General features: G+C 53.6%; 2 protein-coding genes across 2 annotated transcripts; both read right to left on the bottom strand.

Moving 5' to 3' along the window:
- Positions 1 to 550: 550 nt before the first annotated feature.
- On the bottom strand, positions 551 to 6,219 carry LOC309369476 (uncharacterized protein). Its single transcript, XM_081910261.1, has 2 exons — positions 6,116 to 6,219; positions 551 to 4,378 (listed from the first exon to the last, which is right to left on the bottom strand). Exons 1-2 carry the CDS (start codon positions 6,133 to 6,135, stop codon positions 1,756 to 1,758), a joined length of 2,643 nt encoding a protein of 880 aa, XP_081766387.1. The 5' UTR covers positions 6,136 to 6,219; the 3' UTR covers positions 551 to 1,755.
- Positions 6,220 to 7,462: 1,243 nt separating this feature from the next.
- LOC309370789 (uncharacterized protein) lies at positions 7,463 to 23,824 on the bottom strand. The gene is made up of 2 exons (XM_081912884.1): positions 23,721 to 23,824; positions 7,463 to 9,642 (listed from the first exon to the last, which is right to left on the bottom strand). The coding sequence occupies exons 1-2, from the start codon at positions 23,738 to 23,740 to the stop codon at positions 7,833 to 7,835; spliced, it is 1,830 nt and encodes a 609-aa protein (XP_081769010.1). The 5' UTR covers positions 23,741 to 23,824; the 3' UTR covers positions 7,463 to 7,832.
- Positions 23,825 to 24,951: the final 1,127 nt, after the last annotated feature.

Below are 24,951 nucleotides of genomic sequence, written 5' to 3'. Positions count from 1 at the left end.
AGGTGAGGTCACGCCCACCTCTGGTCACATGCAGAGGAAGTTTGTCCCAGCCCAGGAGGAAACAGAAAGTTTATCTACTAGCTGGACAAACATCCCTCCTCATGTCTAAACATGTCTGCTCTAGGAATGTTGTGTTTAACTGCTCTGTGAATCATCTCCAGGCACAGGCTGGCAGCAGGGCATGACCCTGGGTGCAAATGTGCCTGTGAGAGAGTCTCTTGGGATCACACTCAGCAGGACCTGTGTAATAAACGGAAATCTGCCCTTATTCCCTTATGGGGACACAAGAGCCCTTTTAGAGTCCTTTGCAGGTTCTCCATCGGTCGGAGAAAAGAACAGAGGCCAAGCAGAGAATATTGAGAAGCAAAGCAGCTAGGAAGCCTGATCTTTATTGAACTGTTGCAACAGGGTGCTCCCCTCACACGCAGGAAAGGAGGAGGACCCAGAACAAAGGCGTGCAAGCCTTTGCCCACCCTGGAGTCCAAGACCAACCCCAGAAACATCATGCATACATCACAGAAGGGGTGCAACCTAGGACCACCCCCCAGATACATCATACTTACATCACAGAAAGGGCGGTCTACAGCAGAAATCTGAGTGCGTTGTTTATCTCCTGTCTGGCAGGTTATCTGTTAATGCTCACTTGATTGGGTCCCCTGGGGAGCCTGGCCAGTCTTTTGTAGTGACAAATACTTAGTTCTTGAGCCAGGCCACAGGCTCACCCTATTCATACACAGACATACCCTTAAGACAGGTTTTGTGAATGAAAAGACAATGGGGAGTCTTTTCCATTTTTCTTTGACCTTGCAGAGAAAACATCTGATCAGTTTGGGAGCCAAAATGGCTCCATGGCTTCTCTCCTGTGCTGCCTCAGATATGTGGCCCATACATTTATGTACGTGTTTGCCTGGCAAACACCTTTATTTATTAAGACCTTAATTTTTTATTTCAATAGTCATACCTAAGATAAGCCTACGATTTAAGCAAATTGTTACACTGGTGAGGGAGACCCCTAGGACTCAGCTACATTAGGAAAAACAACATTTTGAATGCGTTATAAACATGCAACACCAGATGACGCCAGAGAGCAAACTATTTCTATGTGATATTTACATAGCTTTTTTTTCTTTTGTAAGAATTTCATTTCTGCCTGACTTATGGCATCTCCCCCTGTGTGTAAATCCACCCCTAAAGCAATGTCAGCCCCCCAACCCAAAGTCTCTGCACCCCCCTGCTGCTTCACCTGCCTCATTTAATTTGCCATGATTCCTCATTGCATGGGGTTGGGCTAGATGACCGCTGGGGATCCTTTCCAACTCTGCCAATCTAGGATCCATTGGAGGTTTCTAAACAGAGCTTGGAGGACCGTCTGTCAGGGATTCTCTAGCTGCGATTCCTGCATTGCAGGGGCTTGAGCGAGATGCCCCCTGGACTCCCTGACAGCCCTACGATTCTAGCATCCTGTTATGTACTGAAGTTCTCACCCTGGGCCAGCAGGGGGATACTGTAGATAGTTTTCACTCAGGTCCACATATGCAAATAAAGGATTGAAAGTGACGTTCAGTGATTGGATAGTTACAGAAAGTGGTTACTGTTGAGTTCTAGTGGAGCTCTATATAAGCAGGCTGGCTGAACCCTTCAGTTCAGTTCTGTTCTGGCCTGTGAATAAACAAGAGCTGTCTGAAGAATCGCTGTGTCGTCTGATATGTTCACCCACAACTTAACAGTGAAGGTCTCTCCTGTGGCCAAACACCATCACAGCTTCATCCTTCTGGGCTTCACCTTCACCAGCTTGACCGGCACAGTGGGCGAGTCCATGGAGCGTGTGGCTCTGTGCAGGGCGTAGACACACCTGGCCAAGGCAGCGGTGCAGCAGATTTCAAGACACAGCATGGACAAATACATCATCGCAGACAGCTTGCAGTACCGGTAGTTGGAACTCAGCGAAGAGCCCCAGGCCTGGATTTTCTGGGGCGGGGGCTGATGGGGGCTGGCTGGACGGCCGGGTCTTGGGCTCGGAGGAAGGGAAGGCGTGGCTGGCGTGACAGCCGAGGAGCAAAAGGTGCAGCTGGCAGCAGCTGGAGAGGTTGTCACCCAGCCAGTGGTGGGCAGGGCAGCCTGTGTCACAGCAGAGGTGGGCGACTGGGGCATCTCAGGACGTGTAGTCGGGTCCGGCCTGGCTGTCGGTTCGGGAGACAAAGACCCAGACCTGCATCCACCAGGAAGACTGACGTTGTCAAGGCACATTGTGGAAGCCGCCACCGACGAGAATGTCTCCGTAGGGGTGGTCTCAAGCGGTGAAGGTGTGGTGGCGACTGCCTTGCTGGTTGTCCCAGGTAGCACAGGTGTGGTGGCCGATGTACCAGGGCGGCTTGTGGAAGCATCAGAAGTTGCGGTGGTTGCCCTGGCAATGGTTGTGGAGATCTGAGTGGTTGTGGTGGCACCAGAAGGGGTGGTGTGTGACATCCCAGTTGTGAAGACAGCTGTGGCAGCCACAGTCCTGGCGCTGGTAATTTCAGGGGCTGTGGTCTGAACCTTTGTTGTCGTCGTGATATGAGGGGTTGTGGGTGGCAGGTGAGCGATGGTCGTGGCTGCCCCGGGGGTTGTGGCCGGGGTTGTGATGGACACAGCGGTTGTGCTTGAGATCTCAGCGGTGGTGGCAATTTCAGGGCTTGTCTCTGCTAAGGTGGGACTTTGAGTGGTGATGGTGGAGATGGGAGGAGTTGGAGTTGGAGCCCATGTGCTGGTGGTGCTGGTGGTTTCAGAGGATGTCCCGAAGGTGGTCATGGTCTGTGAGGTTTCAGTGAGACTCTCAGAGGTGGTGATTTGAGGAGTTGAGGTCAGAGCCTCTGTGGTTTGGAGGGTTGTGGCTGCATTTGTGGTGGTGGCAGGCTCAGAAACGGAGGTGGTTGCAGCAACAGTGGCTTTTTTAGGAGATGGGGGGAGTGTCGTGCTCATCCTTGTTGTGGCAGGAGGAGGGAAAGTGGTTGTGGGCAGAGCGGTGCTTGAAATGGGCACAGTCGTTGGGCAAACCAGCTGATCTTCTGCCAAGGAACTGACTGCTTTGCCCTGCAGATCCTTGGGGCTTCCGCATATGACCTTTGTGGCGTCCTTCACTTTTTTGGGATTGCTGCTCATCCATCGGTGGAGGTAGAGAAGGAGGCAGTCACACCTCCACGGATTCTCCCCAAGATACACGGAGGTGAGCTTCGTGAAGCTGTCAAAGAGGCCCGGAGGGATGGTCTCCAGCTGGTTCTGGCGGAGCCTCAGGGTCTTCAGCCCCGGGAGGGAAGGTGGCAGGAGACCCTCCAGAGACGAGAGCTTGTTTGCCTCCACGTTGAGCTCAGAGAGTTTGCTGAGGCCTGTTAAAACACCGAGAGGGAGGCCTGCCAGCTGGTTGTGGGACAAGGTGAGCTTTGAGAGCCCCGTGAGGTTGGCAAAAAACCCTGCTGGAAGAGCCTGCAAAGCGTTCTTGCTCAAGTCCAGCTGGGTGAGCAAAGGCATCTGCCCAAAGAGCCGGCCGGGAAGACCTTTCAGCCGGTTGGAAGCCAGGGTCAGCTGCTTCAGCTTCCTCAGTCCGAAGAAGGCCTCATCCGGGAGGGTCTCCAAGAGGTTGTGCTCCAGGAACAGCTTCTCCAGGTTGGGCTTGTTCCTCAGCACCCTGGGAGGCAGCGTGCGGATCTTGTTCTTCTGGAGTCCGAGCTCCGTCAGGTCCTGCTGGCTGTCCAGGCTCCCCTCCGGGAGGTCTCCGATCTCGTTCTCGTACAGCCGGAGGACCTTCAGCCGAGAAAGTTCCTTGAAGACGTCCTCTGGGATGGCAGCGATCTTGTTCCTGGCCAGGTGCAAGAAGGTCAGGTTGGAGAGCCCATCAAAGACGCCTTCAGGGAGAGAAGGGATCTCGTTCATATGCAGGTAGATCTCCTCCAGGTCCCCGAGATCCTCAAAGAGTCCTTTCTGGAGGCCCTTGATCTGAGAGTCCCGCAGATTCAGCTTCTGCAAGCGAGGAAGAGAGCGGAAGGTGCCCACAGGGAGGGTATCCAGCTCAGCCTGCGTGATTTCCAGCTCATCCAGCTTCTCCAAGTTATCAAAGGCCCCCACCTCTACTGTTTTGATCTTGTTGCCAATGAACAGGACTTTCTGCAGGCCAGGCATGTTCCGGAAGGCTCCGCTCTTGATCTGTGTCAGGCTGGTTTGCACAAAGATCATTTCGGTGATGATGGTGCTGGCGGTCTTTGGGATCTCCGTCACGTCCCTTAGTTTGGTGTAGACTTCCTGGTGGGCCTTGGGGCAGTCATAGGCCCCTGTGCAGGCGGGCGGGCTCTGGCCAGTTCCAAGGGCCAGGCAGAGGAGGAGGACAATGGCCACTGTGGGCACCATCCTGGAAGAAAGCAAGAGATGTCCATTAGCCTTTTCACCAAGAGAGCGCACATCTGGCAAGCCTCTCTGCAGCTGGAGCGTCCGGATTCCCGGGGTCTGCTGCATCATGCACACACCCCACCTCCTTCACAATCTGCTCTTTTGTGGGAGCAGTCAAGTACAACATTCCTAGAGTGAACATGTTTACACATGGGGAGGAATGTTTGTCCAGCCAGCAGGTAAACCTCCTGTTTCCTTCTGGGCTGGGACAGACTTCCTCTCCATGTGACTAGAGGTGGGTGTAGCCTCACCTGTGCAGGTAACGACATAAGCACAGGGCAAGGCAGCCATCTCTCTCTTTGACATTGAAGAAGCAACATCTGCTTAGCCAAAGATGCTCTCTTGGCTCCAGCCAAGAAAGGACAAAGGGACGGTCTCCTTATGAGATAGTTTCCTGGCTGGTCTCCTTGTTGTTTTATCATCCAAGGGAGCCCTCAGATTTCTCCGTTAACACTGGAGAGTCCAAACAAGCAGCAGACCCGGCCCCCTGCCTCCGGGCCAAAGCCTCTCCCAGCCAGACTCCTGAGCCTCCATTCCCCCCACAAACAGCCTTCCGACCCCAAAGCCAGGACTTCTGGCAAAGAGGAAGAGTGGTGGTTAAGCAGGGGAGGGAGGCTGCCGCCTCTGACTCCCGGCTCTCTTATATTTTCCCTCCCGACCACTAGAAACAACCCTCGCTTTAAAATACTCAGAAGAATCCTGATCCTCCCCTCCAGCTGGGTCCTCCCTCCCCAAAGAGCAGAGGCAGCTGCCGTCCCTCTAACCTACTCCATACTGCCTGCACTGACTGGCAGCAGCTCTCCCAAATTGCAGCCAGGGGACGGAAACTTGCACGTTCTGAATGCAAAGCAGCTGCTCTAGCTTCACACAAAGACACAAAACACACACACGTGTGACAGGTGGAGATCCGTTATTTAGTTCACAAAATTTATGCAGGGTTTTTGTTTTCTTAAAAGACAGCAACCTCAAAGCAGTTACAGAAAGATAAAATAAGAAAATCAGGCAGACATACAGAAAGTTAAAATGCTAAAATGGATTCACATTCCTACCAGCAGCATTTCTAAACAGCTGGGCAGGCTTGCCTAGACAAGGAGGCTTTTTAGCAGGTGCCCCAAAGAGGGCAGCAAAGGCACCCGCTTGATCTCAAGAGGCAGGGAGTTCCACAGCCCAATAGATCAGATCTTGCAAATGCCGAACAGGGATTACAGTGCCAATTCCACCGCTGGAGGCGGCCGAGTGGATGCAGGTGAGCTTTGGCACGCTTGCGGGTGAGCCGGTCTCTCTGAACCAGGGGTCGGCAAGGTTTACCTCCCCTGGGCCGATTCCCTCCAGCGGAGATCCCTCTGTGGGGTGGATTGTGCGTGTGAGTGAGCGCACATGTCCACGATTTCCAGCAGTGTCTGTGTCTGCGCAGACACTTTTTCCGGCGCCGTACAAGCAAGTCCCCGTGCCGTGCCGTGCTGATTTAGTGCAGCGTGGGGGAACTCGCCGAGCAGGCGGCTCTGTTTGGGGGCGGCTCGTGGGCCGGTTAAACGACCTCCGTGGGCCTTAGGTTGCCTACCCCTGTTCTGAAGCTTTGAGCCCCCTTCAAGGCCGCAGGAGCCCAGAGCAGAGCAGCAGCCTGGTGGGCAGAGAGATGGGCTGGAGAAGGTCAGGGAGGAAGCTCCTTCCAAGCCCCAGGGAGCCTTTCAGCACTTACCAAGATCGGTTGCCGGACATTTTGCTGAGCCGGGAGAGTCGTGCACAGGCTGCCGAGCGAAGCGCCTCCAGCCTTATCTGAGGGAGGCATCCAGCGCCCGGGAGGCAAAGATCTGCCCTGCGCAGATGTTGGGCAGGTCTGCCTGGTGAGATAAAGGGTCTCAGGTGACGAATTCTTGTCACAAAACTGGGCGTCTGCTGAGGCCTGGGCCTGGCTCTTAACTGGGAAGGGTCCCTCGGGGACCATATAATTGCAGAGTTAGATGGGACCCCCTCCAGCACAGGGGTCTTCCGAGGGTGGGGCTGGCCGCCCTGGAGAGGCAGGAAAAGGCGGCAAGTGGACAGGAAGATTCAGGGACAACCCAAGAAATATTCAAGCATCTCTGTAAGGTAAAGGGACCCGTGACCATTAGGTCCAGTCATGGCCGACTCTGGAGTTGCGGTGCTCATCTCGCTTTACTGGCTGAGGGAGCCGGCGTACAGCTTCCGGGTCATGTGGCCAACATGACTAAGCCGCTTCTGGTGAACCAGAGCAGTGCACGGAAACGCCGTTTCCCTTCCCACCGGAGTGGTACCTATTTATCTACTTGCACTTTGACGTGCTTTCGAACTGCTAGGTTGGCAGGAGCTGGGACCGAGCAACGGGAGCTCACCCTGTCATTGCGGGGATTCGAACCTCCAACCTTCTGATCAGCAAACCCCCGGCTCTGTGGTTTAACCTACAGTGCCACCCGTGTCCCAGTATAGTATAGGCTTTTCTAAATGCTCACAGACCAACTGTGGAATTATATGTTCTAGGACCTTTCCGGGTTTCAATGTCCAGCTCACTGGTCGGCAGTTACCTGGGTCTTCCTTTTCTCCTATTTTTGAAGATGAGGACAACATTTGCCTGCCTCCAGTCTGTAGGGACCTCACCTGTTCTCCAAGAATTCTCAAAGAGGCTCTGAGATTACATCCACAAGCTCCTTTAGTACCATTGGGTGAAGCTCATCAGGCCTTGCAGATTTGAATTCCTTAAAAGTAGCTAGGTGTTCCCCTACTACCTTTTCCTATCTTGTTTTTTATTTTGTATTTATATTTTCCAAACAGGAAGAGAGAGCATATTTAACCCCCTCCCCTTCCCTCCCACCCCCTGTCTTTTTTTAGACATTTTCGCGAATCTGGTAGGTGTTAAATACTATCTGTGGGCCATTTTCATAATTTATTATTATTATTATTATTATTATTATTATTATTATTATTATTACTACTACTACTACTACTACTATATTTTGCTAGAGTTATAACCTATGCCCAGTTATGAATGTGTGCTTACCCTTACCCCATGCCCACAAGAAGTTCCCACACAAAGGGAATAAAGAAAGCTTGGTTTATTATATGAAATGAGTGACAAAATATATAATTGCTGCTTCAGGCAGCAAATCCTACAAGACGTAGACCCCCACCCTGCCCTGGGAGGCAGTGGATCCATGCTTTCAGAATCCCCACTGGGTGACCTTTGGGATCCTGGGGAGACCCGCAGATCAAACTACACAGACAAAGCCTGATTTGGGTCACAAAGGCTTCTGTTTCTGTTAGCGTCTGTGATGATACCAAGCACGTCCTGACACAGCCCTGCAGTGAGGATGCAGCACGGCTCAGGTGGGGCTGGAGCCCCCTCTCTCCGGAGGGCCCCCCAAGCTCTCCGGGCCACACTGGCAGGGCAGGGGATGCCGGCCTCAGGGGGCTTCCGAGGGGTCTGCCACCGCCTCCCCTCCGGGCAGGGGCTCGATGCTCACAGCCACCCGGACCCTCACGGCGCCGCAGCCCGAGTCCAGGATCCAGTCCTTGCTGAAACGCTGCCCTGTCTCCTGCAGGCTCTCTCCTGGCGGGAGACTCAGGCAAGCGTCACGGTCGCACGCCAGGTGGATGGCACCTGCCGGATCGCTGGTGGTCATGGTCTGTGAGGTTTCAGTGAGACTCTCAGAGGTGGTGATTTGAGGAGTTGAGGTCAGAGCCTCTGTGGTTTGGAGGGTTGTGGCTGCATTTGTGGTGGTGGCAGGCTCAGAAACGGAGGTGGTTGCAGCAACAGTGGCTTTTTTAGGAGATGGGGGGAGTGTCGTGCTCATCCTTGTTGTGGCAGGAGGAGGGAAAGTGGTTGTGGGCAGAGCGGTGCTTGAAATGGGCACAGTCGTTGGGCAAACCAGCTGATCTTCTGCCAAGGAACTGACTGCTTTGCCCTGCAGATCCTTGGGGCTTCCGCATATGACCTTTGTGGCGTCCTTCACTTTTTTGGGATTGCTGCTCATCCATCGGTGGAGGTAGAGAAGGAGGCAGTCACACCTCCACGGATTCTCCCCAAGATACACGGAGGTGAGCTTCGTGAAGCTGTCAAAGAGGCCCGGAGGGATGGTCTCCAGCTGGTTCTGGCGGAGCCTCAGGGTCTTCAGCCCCGGGAGGGAAGGTGGCAGGAGACCCTCCAGAGACGAGAGCTTGTTTGCCTCCACGTTGAGCTCAGAGAGTTTGCTGAGGCCTGTTAAAACACCGAGAGGGAGGCCTGCCAGCTGGTTGTGGGACAAGGTGAGCTTTGAGAGCCCCGTGAGGTTGGCAAAAAACCCTGCTGGAAGAGCCTGCAAAGCGTTCTTGCTCAAGTCCAGCTGGGTGAGCAAAGGCATCTGCCCAAAGAGCCGGCCGGGAAGACCTTTCAGCCGGTTGGAAGCCAGGGTCAGCTGCTTCAGCTTCCTCAGTCCGAAGAAGGCCTCATCCGGGAGGGTCTCCAAGAGGTTGTGCTCCAGGAACAGCTTCTCCAGGTTGGGCTTGTTCCTCAGCACCCTGGGAGGCAGCGTGCGGATCTTGTTCTTCTGGAGTCCGAGCTCCGTCAGGTCCTGCTGGCTGTCCAGGCTCCCCTCCGGGAGGTCTCCGATCTCGTTCTCGTACAGCCGGAGGACCTTCAGCCGAGAAAGTTCCTTGAAGACGTCCTCTGGGATGGCAGCGATCTTGTTCCTGGCCAGGTGCAAGAAGGTCAGGTTGGAGAGCCCATCAAAGACGCCTTCAGGGAGAGAAGGGATCTCGTTCATATGCAGGTAGATCTCCTCCAGGTCCCCGAGATCCTCAAAGAGTCCTTTCTGGAGGCCCTTGATCTGAGAGTCCCGCAGATTCAGCTTCTGCAAGCGAGGAAGAGAGCGGAAGGTGCCCACAGGGAGGGTATCCAGCTCAGCCTGCGTGATTTCCAGCTCATCCAGCTTCTCCAAGTTATCAAAGGCCCCCACCTCTACTGTTTTGATCTTGTTGCCAATGAACAGGACTTTCTGCAGGCCAGGCATGTTCCGGAAGGCTCCGCTCTTGATCTGTGTCAGGCTGGTTTGCACAAAGATCATTTCGGTGATGATGGTGCTGGCGGTCTTTGGGATCTCCGTCACGTCCCTTAGTTTGGTGTAGACTTCCTGGTGGGCCTTGGGGCAGTCATAGGCCCCTGTGCAGGCGGGCGGGCTCTGGCCAGTTCCAAGGGCCAGGCAGAGGAGGAGGACAATGGCCACTGTGGGCACCATCCTGGAAGAAAGCAAGAGATGTCCATTAGCCTTTTCACCAAGAGAGCGCACATCTGGCAAGCCTCTCTGCAGCTGGAGCGTCCGGATTCCCGGGGTCTGCTGCATCATGCTTATGGAGGAAGAGGGGGGGGGCACCTTCCCTGACCTCCTTCTCCTCCACGGGGGATCGAGGCGATGACCTCGATGGCGCACGGCTCCGGAACCCCTACACTGTTGCACAAGCACCACACTATACCCCTTGACCTTGTAAATATTCCTCATTTCCCTATACGGGCGGAATAAGCCCTCCTTCATATGCCTTTCCTATGCCTTCTTTTCGCCCTATTCTTAATACGAGTTGACCGTATCAAACTAAACCCTCCATTGACTATAATGGCCGCGCCTCAGCCAATCAGGAGCGTGCATTCCCCTGCAAGAGCTAGCTCAGGGAGCTCTTGCACGCCTCATTTAACCTCCTGACAAGGTGCTGACGGCTCCCTGCTGCGAGAACAATGGAACCGAAACCAGCGACCTTGTAAAACTGTCAAACCCTTGTTACAATGTATCCATTGATTTCCGTTTTCAATATACAATATCAACTTGACCGGCAAGGGGACCGAAAGCTTTGGAAATTGATAGAAAATCAACCAAAGCTCCGATTTTCTTCATTTTGACGCCGTTCTGCTCTGTTTCCTCTTCACTCCATGTTGCTGGCCACACCTCCATAATCCCCTGAGCGGCAAGTCACGTACTCAGGAAGACCCAGGTCACGTACTCAGGAAGACCCTAATCCGGTCGGATCGTTCTGCCAAACCCTTCCTCCGGGCAATGCCAGGTGACAGACGATGTATGTCTGCTCCATTGTCTCACCATCACCGGTACTCAGGAAATGCTTATCTATGTATATCCCTTACTCTGCATATCTCCCCCCTTCCTCCCTGAAATGTTAATGTGTGTAACCCCGCCTGTTTGTAATGTATTCATGACGTCTTTCATGTAACCCAGCCTTCCCATAATGTATTCGTGACGTTTTCCTGCTCTGTATCCTGGGACTTGGAGGGAACTTTTAAAAGTTTATGTCGCCCCACTCTCGGGGTTCAATCTCACTTTGAACCTGTTGGCCAATAAACTCGGATCTCCGCATCTTGCTCCGACTCCGGCTGAACTCATTTCTTCCGCTAGGACCCGCGGACTCAGTCCGACGAGCTGGGTGACAGGGCAGCTCTGCACCCAGAATTTACCGTAACATTTGGCGCCCGAACAGGGACGAGCGGTACTCCCGTGTTGCTGACCGGGGGCCCCGAAATCTTCAGCCGGCTCCGGGCCATTTTGCCTGGGAAGATCCTTTGGACCTCCGGCCATCCTCCGGGCGGTAATCGAACGTCCCAGGGGTTCAGCCGGGGAGCAAAGGGAATCCAGCCGGCTTACTCAACGATCCCGGGATCGCCGTAGAAGACGCGTGAGTATAGGAAAATCCAGTGCACTGGTGGGAAGGGGGTGGAAATCTCCTGGCAACCGAATTCTCTGCCCTCCTCTCTATTGATCTTTCTTGCCTTTCTCTTGGTCCGGTTGGTGAGAGAGACCGGGGACCGCCGCTCGACCCAAAAGGGGGGTTCTGAGCTCTATCTCTTTCTCTAAAACCTCTCTGGCCAGCCGCACCAATTGGGAGCCCGACAGTAAGACGGAGAGACCCGACTTGAAAAATAGCCGACTCTCCGCAACGGACATCCCAGTTGAAAGCAAGGGGCTGGAGTTCTTCTTCCGAACTTCCCGAGCGTCCTCACCGAGGGGGCAGGAAGGGGTCTGGCTTTCTATCACCAATCCCAGCCGCACCGGTCGAGCCACGTAACACGTGTATCGTGCGTGAGCCCGCTTCCGAAAGCAAGGGGGATTTTCTATTCGAACTCTGTCCAGGGTTCACCCGATCTGGCACCGCATTGTGCGGGCGTCCAGTAGGGCCCCCTTTTCCTGAGATTGTGTCAATAGGTAGGAGGTTGCCAGGAGGGATAGCCCATGAGGAATTGGGCGGGAACGGCAGAGTGGAAAGGACCCCAGTTTATCGACTAGAAAATAGGAAGAAATACCGGATAGCTAGAGCTCTTTAAAAACCCCCCCTTTAAGAAAGTTGCCAAGCGACTTAAGACCACCCCCTCTTTATCGTAAAATTCCCGTACCTCGGTATACGAAGAGGAGATATACCAACCCTTACCGTCCTTTCTCTTCCCTCTTTCCTGTCTAGACACGCATAACACCAAAATGGGTACCCAGGCTTCCAAACACGGGCGGGCTCCCTCTGGGAAGAAGGCTTCTAGAAAGCCATCTCAGTCTCAGAAGGACCCTGACTCTCCTCTCCAATTTGTCATCACGTATTGGAAGTCGATTCCTGGCCACAAGTTATTATCGAAGCAAAAATTAGAGGATCTTTGCTCTGAAACCTGGCCCGCCAGTACCGCCTCCGCCAAGCCTGAACTACGTTGGCCGGCGGGGGGTTCGTTCAATGAAGAGCGCTTAAACCACTTAAAGCAATGTTTGATGGAGGAAAAACCCCGTCAGTTAGAATATCTGGCCACCTTCGAGGCCGTGATGGGGTTCCTCCAAACCCCGAAGGGAACAACGTCTTACCAACTACCTATATTGAATCCCGGACGGCAGCCCATGCCCCCCCCTTACGAAGGGCATTCCGCAGACGATGATGCACAGCGGGCCCTGATCCCTTTCTACTATAGGGGACCGCCGCCGCCTAGAAGTAACTCGAGTAGTAGCTCAAGCAGTGATGAAGGAACGGGGGATGAAGGGGGTCAAATAAGTGAAAATAAAAGAGTCACAAGGCTACAGGCGAGAAAAGATCAAAGGGACCCCGGGCAGACAAAAACTAAAGCCAACCCCCCAACGCTTCGTTCCACAATTGAAGACTCCGTCCAAACCAAAAGAACCCCCCCCCTCCAGAAGCCAGAAAGAACACTCTCCCCTCAGAATTTTGGGAACTTGCAACTGAATTCCCAGATCACGGTGCGGGAGGTCCAGGAACTTCTGAGCTAGCAAGCTCTGCCATAAGTCCCGCCGCAGTCCAGATGCCCTTGAGAGCCTTACCAATCCCACCTCTCCAACCCGACGGGCCCCCGCGAATGGTTTATACACATCAACCCTTCTATACCTCTGATCTCGTCACTTGGTCGAACCAGATGCCCTCCCTGAGGGACGACCCCGATAAATGCCACCGCCAGATCAGCGCCATCTTTTCCACCCATAAACCCACTTGGCCAGACGTCCATGTCCTTTTGAACGCCCTCTTTAATGAGGCAGAGAAGGCAGATATTCTAACAAAAGCCGGGGAAGCACTAGAATCACCCGATTACCAGAGGGGACGACCACAAGGATTGGAAGCCCTCACAGCGCAATGCCTCCGAGTAGAACCTGCATGGGATTATAACACTACAAATGGGATCTGGTATTTAAACCTGTTTAAGAAAGCCATCTTGGACGGCGTGAAAGCCGCCGGACAACGCACCGTAAATTGGACCAAAGTCCAGACGGTAATGCAGGGGCCAAATGAACACCCCTCTGATTATTATACAAGATTGGTGTCCGCCATCAAGACATGGGGAGGGATAGATCCTGAGAATCCGCAGCACGAATTAATCGTTAAAGGTTTCTTCAAGGATCAAGCCTGCCCAGATATAAGGAAGGCCCTGAACCTCCAGATAGGATATGATGGAAAGAGCATAAGCGAAATCTTATCCATCGCAAAATCCATCTACAACTCTCGGGATGAACGAAGGAAAAAGGAAACCAAACCAGAGGTCGAACAGATTTTGGCCTTAAGCATGGAGACTACCTATGGCCCTCACCGGGGTAGAGGTCTTGGCCGAGGAAGGGGGGTCCGGGGTGGAGGACCCCCGAATCCGTATAGGCAATGGGGACCAGGCAACGGAGGGTGTTACTACTGCCAAGAGGAGGGACACATAAAAAGATTCTGCCCCTACCTCAACACACCATCTTATGGGGCGCAAGACCCCAGGTCATTTCCTACCCGAACAAACCGTCCTTCTTTTCCCCCGCCATCCAACCTGACCCAGGGACTCATTAATCACTCACCGGAGGGCTACACTCCGCAAGTGCCTCCGAACCCAACGCCCCCAACTCAACGACCTCAGACAGGCCCACGAACCCAAATGGCAACAGTAAACGCGCCTACTCACCTTTGGTCAAATGCCACTGCTCCTCCCTTGCACCCCCCGAACCAGCCACCACCCGACGACCAAGACACCTACTGACTACTAGAAGGGGATCCCAGTCTAGGTCCGACCCAAACCATCTGCCCAGTGATAACCCTGTCACCTGATGATCCTGTCTGTACTATTGAGATCGACGGCCACCCTTACCAATGCCTACTGGACACTGGAGCCACGTACTCCACCCTAACGGACAGTCACTTGGAACCAGGGACAGTGACCAAGAAAGTAATGGGACTAGATGGGATACCCCGCACCTGCCCACTCTCGCAACCGGCCAAAGTCACCCTTGGACCCTTATTAGCAGAACACGCTTTCCTCTTAACTAGTAGTCCTGTTAACCTCCTCGGCAGAGATCTCCTTTGTAAACTCAATGCCACCATAAAATGTTCCTCGGACGGCATTTACCTATATATGCCCGAGGACTCCATCCCCGCATTCCAGGGTATCATACAGGAAGCGGAATCGGACCGTCAGTTTCCCGAACTCCCTCCGGAATTGGAGAATGAATTACCCCCTTCCTTGTGGGGCACTGAATCGACCTCTGTCGGACTCCTAATATCGGCCACCCCAGTTAAGATCACCTACAGAACCGATCTGCCCTTCCCCTGCACCAAGCAATACCCCTTGCCTAAAGAAGCCATTGAAGGACTAACACCCATGATTGAGGACTTCCTCGAGAAAGGGATCCTAGTTCCATGTGCCTCGCCCTGTAATACCCCCGTGCTCCCTGTAAAGAAGCCCTCAAAGGAAGGAGCCCCGGTCCGATACCGCTTTGTCCAAGACCTGCGACTAGTGAACCAGTTCGTAATACCCCGCCACCCAGTGGTGGGCAATCCAAACTCTCTCCTGAACGCAATTCCGGCAGGCACAACTTGGTACACTGCCGCGGACTTATGCTCCGCCTTCTTCAGCATACCCCTGGACCCAGCTAGCCAATTTCTCTTCGCTTTTACTTGGGGACCCAGTCAATTAACTTGGACGAGGTTGCCCCAGGGATATGTAGAATCACCAGCAATATTCTCAGCCATCTTGCACCAGGATTTACAAGACATCCATCTCCCCGCAAGCTCCACCCTCTTGCTCTACGTTGATGATCTCTTATTATGCTCCACTAGTGAAGAAGCGTGCAAAACAGACACTAAACACCTCCTATCTGAACTAGCAAGAAAGGGACATAAAGTGTCCCCAAAGAAACTCCAATATTGTAGACAAGAAGTAAAGTACCTCGGGCACATCTTAGGAGTGGGTACCCGAAGCCTCGCCACAGACAGAGTTGAAATGGTCACTAAGATCCCTCTCCCAAAAACAAAGCGACAATTGCGCGGCTTCCTTGGAATGGCCGGCTTTTGCCGAGCATGGATTGCTGCCTACAGCGAAATAACAAAACCCTTGACCGCTATGACACGCCAAGATCACCCGGACCCCTTGGTCTGGGAAGAGGAAGCATATAAATCCTTTGAACGTCTAAAACGAGAACTGAGATCCACTCCTGCCCTGGGACTGCCCGACTACCGAATCCCCTTTAATCTGTTCATTCATGAACAAATGGGGGTCGCTTCGGGCGTTTTGACTCAACCCTTTAGGGATCAGGAAAGGCCAGTGGCCTATTATAGCCTACAATTAGACAATACAGCGAAAGGAGCCGTAAGTTGTCTCAGAGCGATTGCCGCTGCTGCGATCCTCCTCGAGAAGGCCCAAGAAACGGTACTGGGACATGAAATTACCATCCATGTTCCCCACTCTGTCTCCACTCTTTTAACTCTGAGGGGCTGTCACCACTTCTCCAACTCCCGCTTAAACCGCTACGAAGCCCTCCTACTAACTCCTTCCAATGTGACCATCAAACGTGTCAACTCCCTCAACCCAGCCACCTTATTACCCCTTCCCGACGACGGTACCCCACACCATGACTGCACCAAAATAGTTCGACAAGCTGAGAAACCTCGGGAGGACCTAGATCACCTTCCCTTAGAGAATCCGGACTTTATACTTTATACTGATGGCAGCTCTAAGGTTATAAATGGAGAGAGGAAGACCGGGTATGCAGTCGTTTCTGATTTTGAGGTTCTTGAATCCAACCCCATTAACCCACAATACAGCGCACAAGCCGCGGAGTTAATTGCACTCATACGCGCTTGTGAGATCAGTGACAGGAAAAGAGTTACCATCTACACAGATAGCAAGTACTGCTTCGGACTAGTACACACAACTGGCCAAATATGGCTTCAAAGAGGCTTTTTAACTGCCGCTGGCTCTCAAATCTCACATGCCGCCCTAGTGGAGAGACTGTTGACAGCCATCCACTTGCCCACTGCGATAGCCGTCGTCCATTGTAAGGCCCACACCAAAGGAAGTGACCCGGTCTCAAAGGGCAATAGACGAGCAGACAAAGCAGCCCAGGCAGCCGCACTTCGCCAGCCTAACAATGAGTCCGAATTCCAAGCCTTACAGTTCCCCGCAGACATAGATCCCACCCGAATATACGAGACAGCCCCAGAGGAAGAAAAATCCTCATGGAAATCCTTAGGCGCTACCGAACAAAGTGGCATGTGGATCCTCCCCGATGGTAGACCGGTCCTCCCAAAAGCCTGGACTCCTAAATTAGTGAGGATTATCCACCAGCAAACACACTGGGGAAAGGGGAGACTAATAGAACACGTAAAGAGGTCTTGGTATGCCTCCGGCATTGCAGCCGCGGCAACGGCAGCTTCAAAAAACTGCACCACTTGCAATGATTTCAACCCTAAGCGCCAGCCCAGAAAACCGCCAGGGGCAAGGCCATGGGCTTTCATCCCCTTTGAGAGCTTACAACTTGACTTTATTGATCTACCTCAATGCCAAGGTTTCAAATACGCTCTGATCATAGTTGACCAATTCTCTTCCTGGGTAGAGGGATTTCCCTGTCGAAAGGCCACCGCCACAGTGGTTGCTAGAGCCCTCTTACAGGAAATTATCCCCCGGTTTGGGATACCCCGTCGTATAGACAGTGATAGGGGAACCCACTTTACCGCTGACGTAGTACAACTAATAGCCAAAGCTCTCCAAATAAAGTGGGACCTCCATACTCCTTATCACCCACAGTCTTCCGGCCAAGTAGAGCGCATGAACCAAGAAATAAAAATACAACTGGGAAAGCTTTGCAAACTCACGGGGTTGAAATGGGTGAATGCGCTCCCACTAGTCCTTCACAACATACGCAGCGCTCCAACCGGACCTTTGAAACTTTCTCCATTCGAACTCATATTCGGAAGACCCCCCCCCCCCGTCTATAACACCCTATTTCCCCTCTCAGAACTGGAGGTGGGGGAGGCAGAACTCACTAACTATATTATTCAGCTGCAGACACAGCTCCAGCGCCTCCACCAATACGCAGCAGTCGAAGGACAGAACCTACCCATCGACGTGCAGGCTCACTCCTTCCAACCAGGCAACTGGATCCTCGTCAAAGTCTACCAGAAACAACCTCTCCAACCCTCCTGGGAAGGTCCTTACCAGGTACTTCTAACTTCACCAACCGCTGTGAAGGTAGGAGAGAAAAGCGCCTGGCTACACCACACAAGGTGCAAGGCATCACCCCCGCCCCAAAAAGCGCAGGAGAACCTTGGGGAGGACTACACCTTTGAGGCCCCACCACCCGCACCAACCTCCTACATCGACGACGAGGAGCAACAGACCGGACCTGATCGGGGCCAAGTTCGGGCTCAACAGACCGGACCTGATCGGGGCCAAGTTCGGGCTCAACAGACCGGACCTGATCGGGGCCAAGTTCGGGCTCAACAGACCGGACCTGATCGGGGCCAAGTTCGGGCTCAACAGACCGGACCAGATACAACACCACCCAACTGGACATCCGAGATCGTTCCGGGTTCCGACGCTATCAAACTGCGCCTGAAACTCGTTTGACAGCTCGCCTCTGACAGCGCCTTTGACAGCTCGCCTCTGACAGCGCCTTTGACAGCTCGCCTCTGACAGCGCCTTTGCTGACAGCGCCTTTGACAGCTCGCCGCTGACAGCGCCTTTGACAGCTCGCCGCTGACAGCGCCTTTGACAGCTCGCCTCTGACAGCGCCTTTGACAGCTCGCCTCTGACAGCGCCTTTGACAGCTCGCCTTTGACAGCGCTCTTGACAGCTCGCCTTTGACAACTCGCCTTTGACAATGCCTTGCTGCCCTTGGACTCTTATCATGCACCTTTCCTTTATCTTCATCACCCATGGGGCTCTGACCCAATCCTCCACCACACCAACGGATCATTGCACCGGATTAACCACAGACTACCATTTCTTGGATTACCATCGAGTTGAAACCGGCGGGAAGTTAAATCCTGACCGAATGGGGGACTTTGACTTTTGCCTCCCTGAATCTCGAACATTGCTACGCCATTCCCTCGTACCCCAACTAACGGACAGTGCGTACTGGGAACTTTTCATCCGGGACGAACGCCTACACCGTATTGGGTCAGCAGCAGTTACCCTTGACCAATCCTACTACCGCCTTAGCTGTGTGAACGGGACTCATTTCCTTTACGGCAATGGGGAACTCTTGAGGAGCCCAAATTGGACCGAAGTCGAGAAAGGGGGGGCCACATCGTCCTACACTGACGCAACTAACCCCTCTGACAACTTGATTTTCGGATTCCAATGTCTCCTCATGACTCCAGAACCCCGAAAACCCCAACTGCAAGGACTTTGTCTGAGAGGATTTTGCTGCCTCTGGAACCTCGGGGTCACCCACGATTGGAGGGGAGCAGAATATTTAGAGGGGTGGTATCATCCAGCACATCCCTCTCGCTCCCCAACTTGGGACCACGTTGGACCCTCGAGATGTGGAGGTATAGCCAAGGACAGGCGACTCCTGAATACCACCGACCCGCTTCATCCGCTCGGTACGGCACCCCGTCGACTCGGCACCGGCTCAGCCCTCCCAGGGGAGGACCTCCTTTCCTCCTGGGAGCAGAACTCCTACATCAAACTCCTCAGCCGGGTGGCCCAAGAGGCACCCTATCCGGAGTGCTGGGTCTGTGCCCATGCGCCCAGCCACCTCCAGCAAAGCCTTCCCCTCGTTCCAGTACCAGTAACTATACAACAGTTCCAGTCTGGAGACGTCGCCTCTTGGAATTTAACAGCATTGAACCTGACGCATCAGTACCTTTATTTGACTGGCCCGACGAAGGGACCCCTTTGTCGCACCTTCACCGGAGAAGGGACATTCATTGGGTCCAGTACCTGCGCCTTCAACTTGGAACTCCTACCAAACGGCCAAACCACTGTCACCAATATGACGGGATCACGGACCTTCCAAGATCTTACTCTCGCTTGGGCCAACGTCGTCGGACACCCTGCGACCTGGCAACCCCAGCATACCGACTCTCTGTTATTACAAGCCTTCGCCTCAGGAAGGATGGAGTCCTACCTCAGTGGCTTATTTTGGGTATGTGGCCATCGCGCATACACCTGGGTGAGTCCACATATGTCGGGTTCCTGCTTTGTGGGTTACATCGTCCCGGGCATCCGGATAGTCCCTCACCTGCCTCCAGGAAGACAAAGGAATAAGAGGGACCAGAAGGGATTATCAGACCTATCTGACGTAGCCGCCAACGGAGAAACCGTAGGACGGGCACTCTTCCCCGCCTACGGGGCAGGATCTAACCACGTCGACATCCTCCGCCTCACCGACATACTCCTCAAGTTTATGCAAGAAACAACCCAAATCACCGACTCCCTAGTGTCGGAGCTGTCAGAGGTGCGCCAGATGGCCTTGCAGACCAGGATTGCGACGGACTTCTTGCTATCCAGTCAAGGAGGGACATGTGCACTAATAGGTACAGAGTGCTGTACGTACGTCACTGACCAGACCCTGAATATCACCGGACATCTAAATAACATCCATGAGCTGGCAGGGAAACTGACCGAAATACAGCACGAGGGGCTGTCCGATGTGGACTTGTGGAACTGGCTGCCCAAACTCGGATGGCTCCGACAACTACTTAAGGTGATATTCCTTGCTGCCCTTCTTGTCATCCTTTGCATCTCTGTATTCTGTTGCACCATACACTGTGTCTCCCCTTGCTGCTCTCTCCTCCGCTGCCCCACTCAATCAACCCCTTTTTCCCTCCGAGCCTATTCCCGCTCCCACAACGGCCCCGTCTTCCCTGAATACGTGCAAATGAGGCACCTGGGGGAAGGAGAGTACGAGATAACAGGGGTATAGAGTGCGGAGAAAGGATTTGCAAGTTCTTACAGAACTTTGATGCAAATCTATCTCCGAATGGGGGACTGATACGGAGGAAGAGGGGGGGCACCTTCCCTGACCTCCTTCTCCTCCACGGGGGATCGAGGCGATGACCTCGATGGCGCACGGCCCCGGAACCCCTACACTGTTGCACAAGCACCACACTATACCCCTTGACCTTGTAAATATTCCTCATTTCCCTATACGGGCGGAATAAGCCCTCCTTCATATGCCTTTCCTATGCCTTCTTTTCGCCCTATTCTTAATACGAGTTGACCGTATCAAACTAAACCCTCCATTGACTATAATGGCCGCGCCTCAGCCAATCAGGAGCGTGCATTCCCCTGCAAGAGCTAGCTCAGGGAGCTCTTGCACGCCTCATTTAACCTCCTGACAAGGTGCTGACGGCTCCCTGCTGCGAGAACAATGGAACCGAAACCAGCGACCTTGTAAAACTGTCAAACCCTTGTTACAATGTATCCATTGATTTCCGTTTTCAATATACCGTATTTTTCGCTCTATAGGACGCACTTTTTCCCCTTCAAAAATGAAGGGGAAATGTGTGTGCGTCCTATGGAGCGAAGACACCATAGCCCCGCGACCCTCTCCCGGTTGGAGAGGTGACGCGCGGCTCAGGCAGGTGCCTCCATAGCCGCGCGTCACCTCTCCAGCCGGGAGAGCTCGCGCGGAGCTAAAGCAGCCCCTCGCGACCCTCTCCCGGCTGGAGAGGTGACGCGCGGCTATGGCAGGAGCCTCCATAACCGCGCGTCACCTCTCCAGCCCGGAGAGCGCGCGCGGAGCTAAAGCAGCCCCCCGCGACACTCTCCCGGCTGGAGAGGCGACGCGCGGCTCTGGCAGGAGCCTCAATAGCCGCGCGTCACCTCTCCAGCCGGGAGAGCGCGGACGGGGATAAAGAAGCCATAGCCCCGCGATCCTCTCCCAGCTGGAGAGGTGACGCGCGACTATGGCAGCAGCCTCTCCGCTGCGCCTTTCCGCTGCTCCCAGACCTGCTCTTTGGGGCTGGTGGTGGGCTTCCCCCCGCCAGCCCCAAAGAGCAGGTCGAAAGGAACCTGAAGCCAGGAGAGCGAGAGGGGTCGGTGCGCACTGACCCCTCTAGCTCTCCAGGCTTCCAAGGTAGCCACCTGAACGCACCTTAAATGGCAACTTGTTTTAGAGCGGGAAAACAAGAGGGGGAAAATTCTCCCACTCTCTGCGCAGCGCTTCCTGCCGCTTTGCTGAAGGGGCACTGGTCAGAGAGCGGAAGAATTTTTTTCCCTTGTTCTCCCCCCTCTAAAACAAGGTGCGTCCTATTGTCCGGTGCGTCCTATGGTGCGAAAAATACGGTACAATATCAACTTGACCGGCAAGGGGACCGAAAGCTTTGGAAATTGATAGAAAATCAACCAAAGCTCCGATTTTCTTCATTTTGACGCCGTTCTGCTCTGTTTCCTCTTCACTCCATGTTGCTGGCCACACTTCCATAATCCCCTGAGCGGCAAGTCACGTACTCAGGAAGACCCAGGTCACGTACTCAGGAAGACCCTAATCCGGTCGGATCGTTCTGCCAAACCCTTCCTCCGGGCAATGCCAGGTGACAGACGATGTATGTCTGCTCCATTGTCTCACCATCACCGGTACTCAGGAAATGCTTATCTATGTATATCCCTTACTCTGCATATCTCCCCCCTTCCTCCCTGAAATGTTAATGTGTGTAACCCCGCCTGTTTGTAATGTATTCATGACGTCTTTCATGTAACCCAGCCTTCCCATAATGTATTCGTGACGTTTTCCTGCACTGTATCCTGGGACTTGGAGGGAACTTTTAAAAGTTTATGTCGCCCCACTCTCGGGGTTCAATCTCACTTTGAACCTGTTGGCCAATAAACTCGGATCTCCGCATCTTGCTCCGACTCCGGCTGAACTCATTTCTTCCGCTAGGACCCGCGGACTCAGTCCGACGAGCTGGGTGACAGGGCAGCTCTGCACCCAGAATTTACCGTAACAATGCACACACCCCACCTCCTTCACAATCTGCTCTTTTGTGGGAGCAGTCAAGTACAACATTCCTAGAGTGAACATGTTTACACATGGGGAGGAATGTTTGTCCAGCCAGCAGGTAAACCTCCTCTTTCCTTCTGGGCTGGGACAGACTTCCTCTCCATGTGACTAGAGGTGGGTGTAGCCTCACCTGTGCAGGTAACGACATAAGCACAGGGCAAGGCAGCCATCTCTCTCTTTGACATTGAAGAAGCAACATCTGCTTAGCCAAAGATGCTCTCTTGGCTCCAGCCAAGAAAGGACAAAGGGACGGTCTCCTTATGAGATAGTTTCCTGGCTGGTCTCCTTGTTGTTTTATCATCCAAGGGAGCCCTCAGATTTCTCCGTTAACACTGGAGAGTCCAAACAAGCAGCAGACCCGGCCCCCTGCCTCCGGGCCAAAGCCTCTCCCAGCCAGACTCCTGAGCCTCCATTCCCCCCACAAACAGCCTTCCGACCCCAAAGCCAGGACTTCTGGCAAAGAGGAAGAGTGGTGGTTAAGCAGGGGAGGGAGGCTGCCGCCTCTGACTCCCGGCTCTCTTATATTTTCCCTCCCGACCACTAGAAACAACCCTCGCTTTAAAATACTCAGAAGAATCCTGATCCTCCCCTCCAGCTGGGTCCTCCCTCCCCAAAGAGCAGAGGCAGCTGCCGTCCCTCTAACCTACTCCATACTGCCTGCACTGACTGGCAGCAGCTCTCCCAAATTGCAGCCAGGGGACGGAAACTTGCACGTTCTGAATGCAAAGCAGCTGCTCTAGCTTCACACAAAGACACAAAACACACACACGTGTGACAGGTGGAGATCCGTTATTTAGTTCACAAAATTTATGCAGGGTTTTTGTTTTCTTAAAAGACAGCAACCTCAAAGCAGTTACAGAAAGATAAAATAAGAAAATCAGGCAGACATACAGAAAGTTAAAATGCTAAAATGGATTCACATTCCTACCAGCAGCATTTCTAAACAGCTGGGCAGGCTTGCCTAGACAAGGAGGCTTTTTAGCAGGTGCCCCAAAGAGGGCAGCAAAGGCACCCGCTTGATCTCAAGAGGCAGGGAGTTCCACAGCCCAATAGATCAGATCTTGCAAATGCCGAACAGGGATTACAGTGCCAATTCCACCGCTGGAGGCGGCCGAGTGGATGCAGGTGAGCTTTGGCACGCTTGCGGGTGAGCCGGTCTCTCTGAACCAGGGGTCGGCAAGGTTTACCTCCCCTGGGCCGATTCCCTCCAGCGGAGATCCCTCTGTGGGGTGGATTGTGCGTGTGAGTGAGCGCACATGTCCACGATTTCCAGCAGTGTCTGTGTCTGCGCAGACACTTTTTCCGGCGCCGTACAAGCAAGTCCCCGTGCCGTGCCGTGCTGATTTAGTGCAGCGTGGGGGAACTCGCCGAGCAGGCGGCTCTGTTTGGGGGCGGCTCGTGGGCCGGTTAAACGACCTCCGTGGGCCTTAGGTTGCCTACCCCTGTTCTGAAGCTTTGAGCCCCCTTCAAGGCCGCAGGAGCCCAGAGCAGAGCAGCAGCCTGGTGGGCAGAGAGATGGGCTGGAGAAGGTCAGGGAGGAAGCTCCTTCCAAGCCCCAGGGAGCCTTTCAGCACTTACCAAGATCGGTTGCCGGACATTTTGCTGAGCCGGGAGAGTCGTGCACAGGCTGCCGAGCGAAGCGCCTCCAGCCTTATCTGAGGGAGGCATCCAGCGCCCGGGAGGCAAAGATCTGCCCTGCGCAGATGTTGGGCAGGTCTGCCTGGTGAGATAAAGGGTCTCAGGTGACGAATTCTTGTCACAAAACTGGGCGTCTGCTGAGGCCTGGGCCTGGCTCTTAACTGGGAAGGGTCCCTCGGGGACCATATAATTGCAGAGTTAGATGGGACCCCCTCCAGCACAGGGGTCTTCCGAGGGTGGGGCTGGCCGCCCTGGAGAGGCAGGAAAAGGCGGCAAGTGGACAGGAAGATTCAGGGACAACCCAAGAAATATTCAAGCATCTCTGTAAGGTAAAGGGACCCGTGACCATTAGGTCCAGTCATGGCCGACTCTGGAGTTGCGGTGCTCATCTCGCTTTACTGGCTGAGGGAGCCGGCGTACAGCTTCCGGGTCATGTGGCCAACATGACTAAGCCGCTTCTGGTGAACCAGAGCAGTGCACGGAAACGCCGTTTCCCTTCCCACCGGAGTGGTACCTATTTATCTACTTGCACTTTGACGTGCTTTCGAACTGCTAGGTTGGCAGGAGCTGGGACCGAGCAACGGGAGCTCACCCTGTCATTGCGGGGATTCGAACCTCCAACCTTCTGATCAGCAAACCCCCGGCTCTGTGGTTTAACCTACAGTGCCACCCGTGTCCCAGTATAGTATAGGCTTTTCTAAATGCTCACAGACCAACTGTGGAATTATATGTTCTAGGACCTTTCCGGGTTTCAATGTCCAGCTCACTGGTCGGCAGTTACCTGGGTCTTCCTTTTCTCCTATTTTTGAAGATGAGGACAACATTTGCCTGCCTCCAGTCTGTAGGGACCTCACCTGTTCTCCAAGAATTCTCAAAGAGGCTCTGAGATTACATCCACAAGCTCCTTTAGTACCATTGGGTGAAGCTCATCAGGCCTTGCAGATTTGAATTCCTTAAAAGTAGCTAGGTGTTCCCCTACTACCTTTTCCTATCTTGTTTTTTATTTTGTATTTATATTTTCCAAACAGGAAGAGAGAGCATATTTAACCCCCTCCCCTTCCCTCCCACCCCCTGTCTTTTTTTAGACATTTTCGCGAATCTGGTAGGTGTTAAATACTATCTGTGGGCCATTTTCATAATTTATTATTATTATTATTATTATTATTATTAT

The sequence above is a fragment of the Podarcis melisellensis genome, assembly GCF_964234715.1.
Source record: "Podarcis melisellensis genome assembly, chromosome: 5".
Classification (NCBI taxonomy): domain Eukaryota; kingdom Metazoa; phylum Chordata; class Lepidosauria; order Squamata; family Lacertidae; genus Podarcis; species Podarcis melisellensis.
This window is presented reverse-complemented; position numbering and strand designations above follow the sequence as displayed.

What these genes read in the sequence shown, in the direction of transcription:
- LOC309370789 (XM_081912884.1), bottom strand. Translation starts at nt 23,740, where the DNA reads ATGTCCGGCAACCGATCTTG. An exon ending in ATGTCCGGCAACCGATCTTG is followed by an intron (nt 9,643 to 23,720) that starts GTAAGTGCTGAA and finishes GCTTTCTTCCAG; the next exon opens with GATGGTGCCCACAGTGGCCA.
- LOC309369476 (XM_081910261.1), bottom strand. Translation starts at nt 6,135, where the DNA reads ATGTCCGGCAACCGATCTTG. An exon ending in ATGTCCGGCAACCGATCTTG is followed by an intron (nt 4,379 to 6,115) that starts GTAAGTGCTGAA and finishes GCTTTCTTCCAG; the next exon opens with GATGGTGCCCACAGTGGCCA.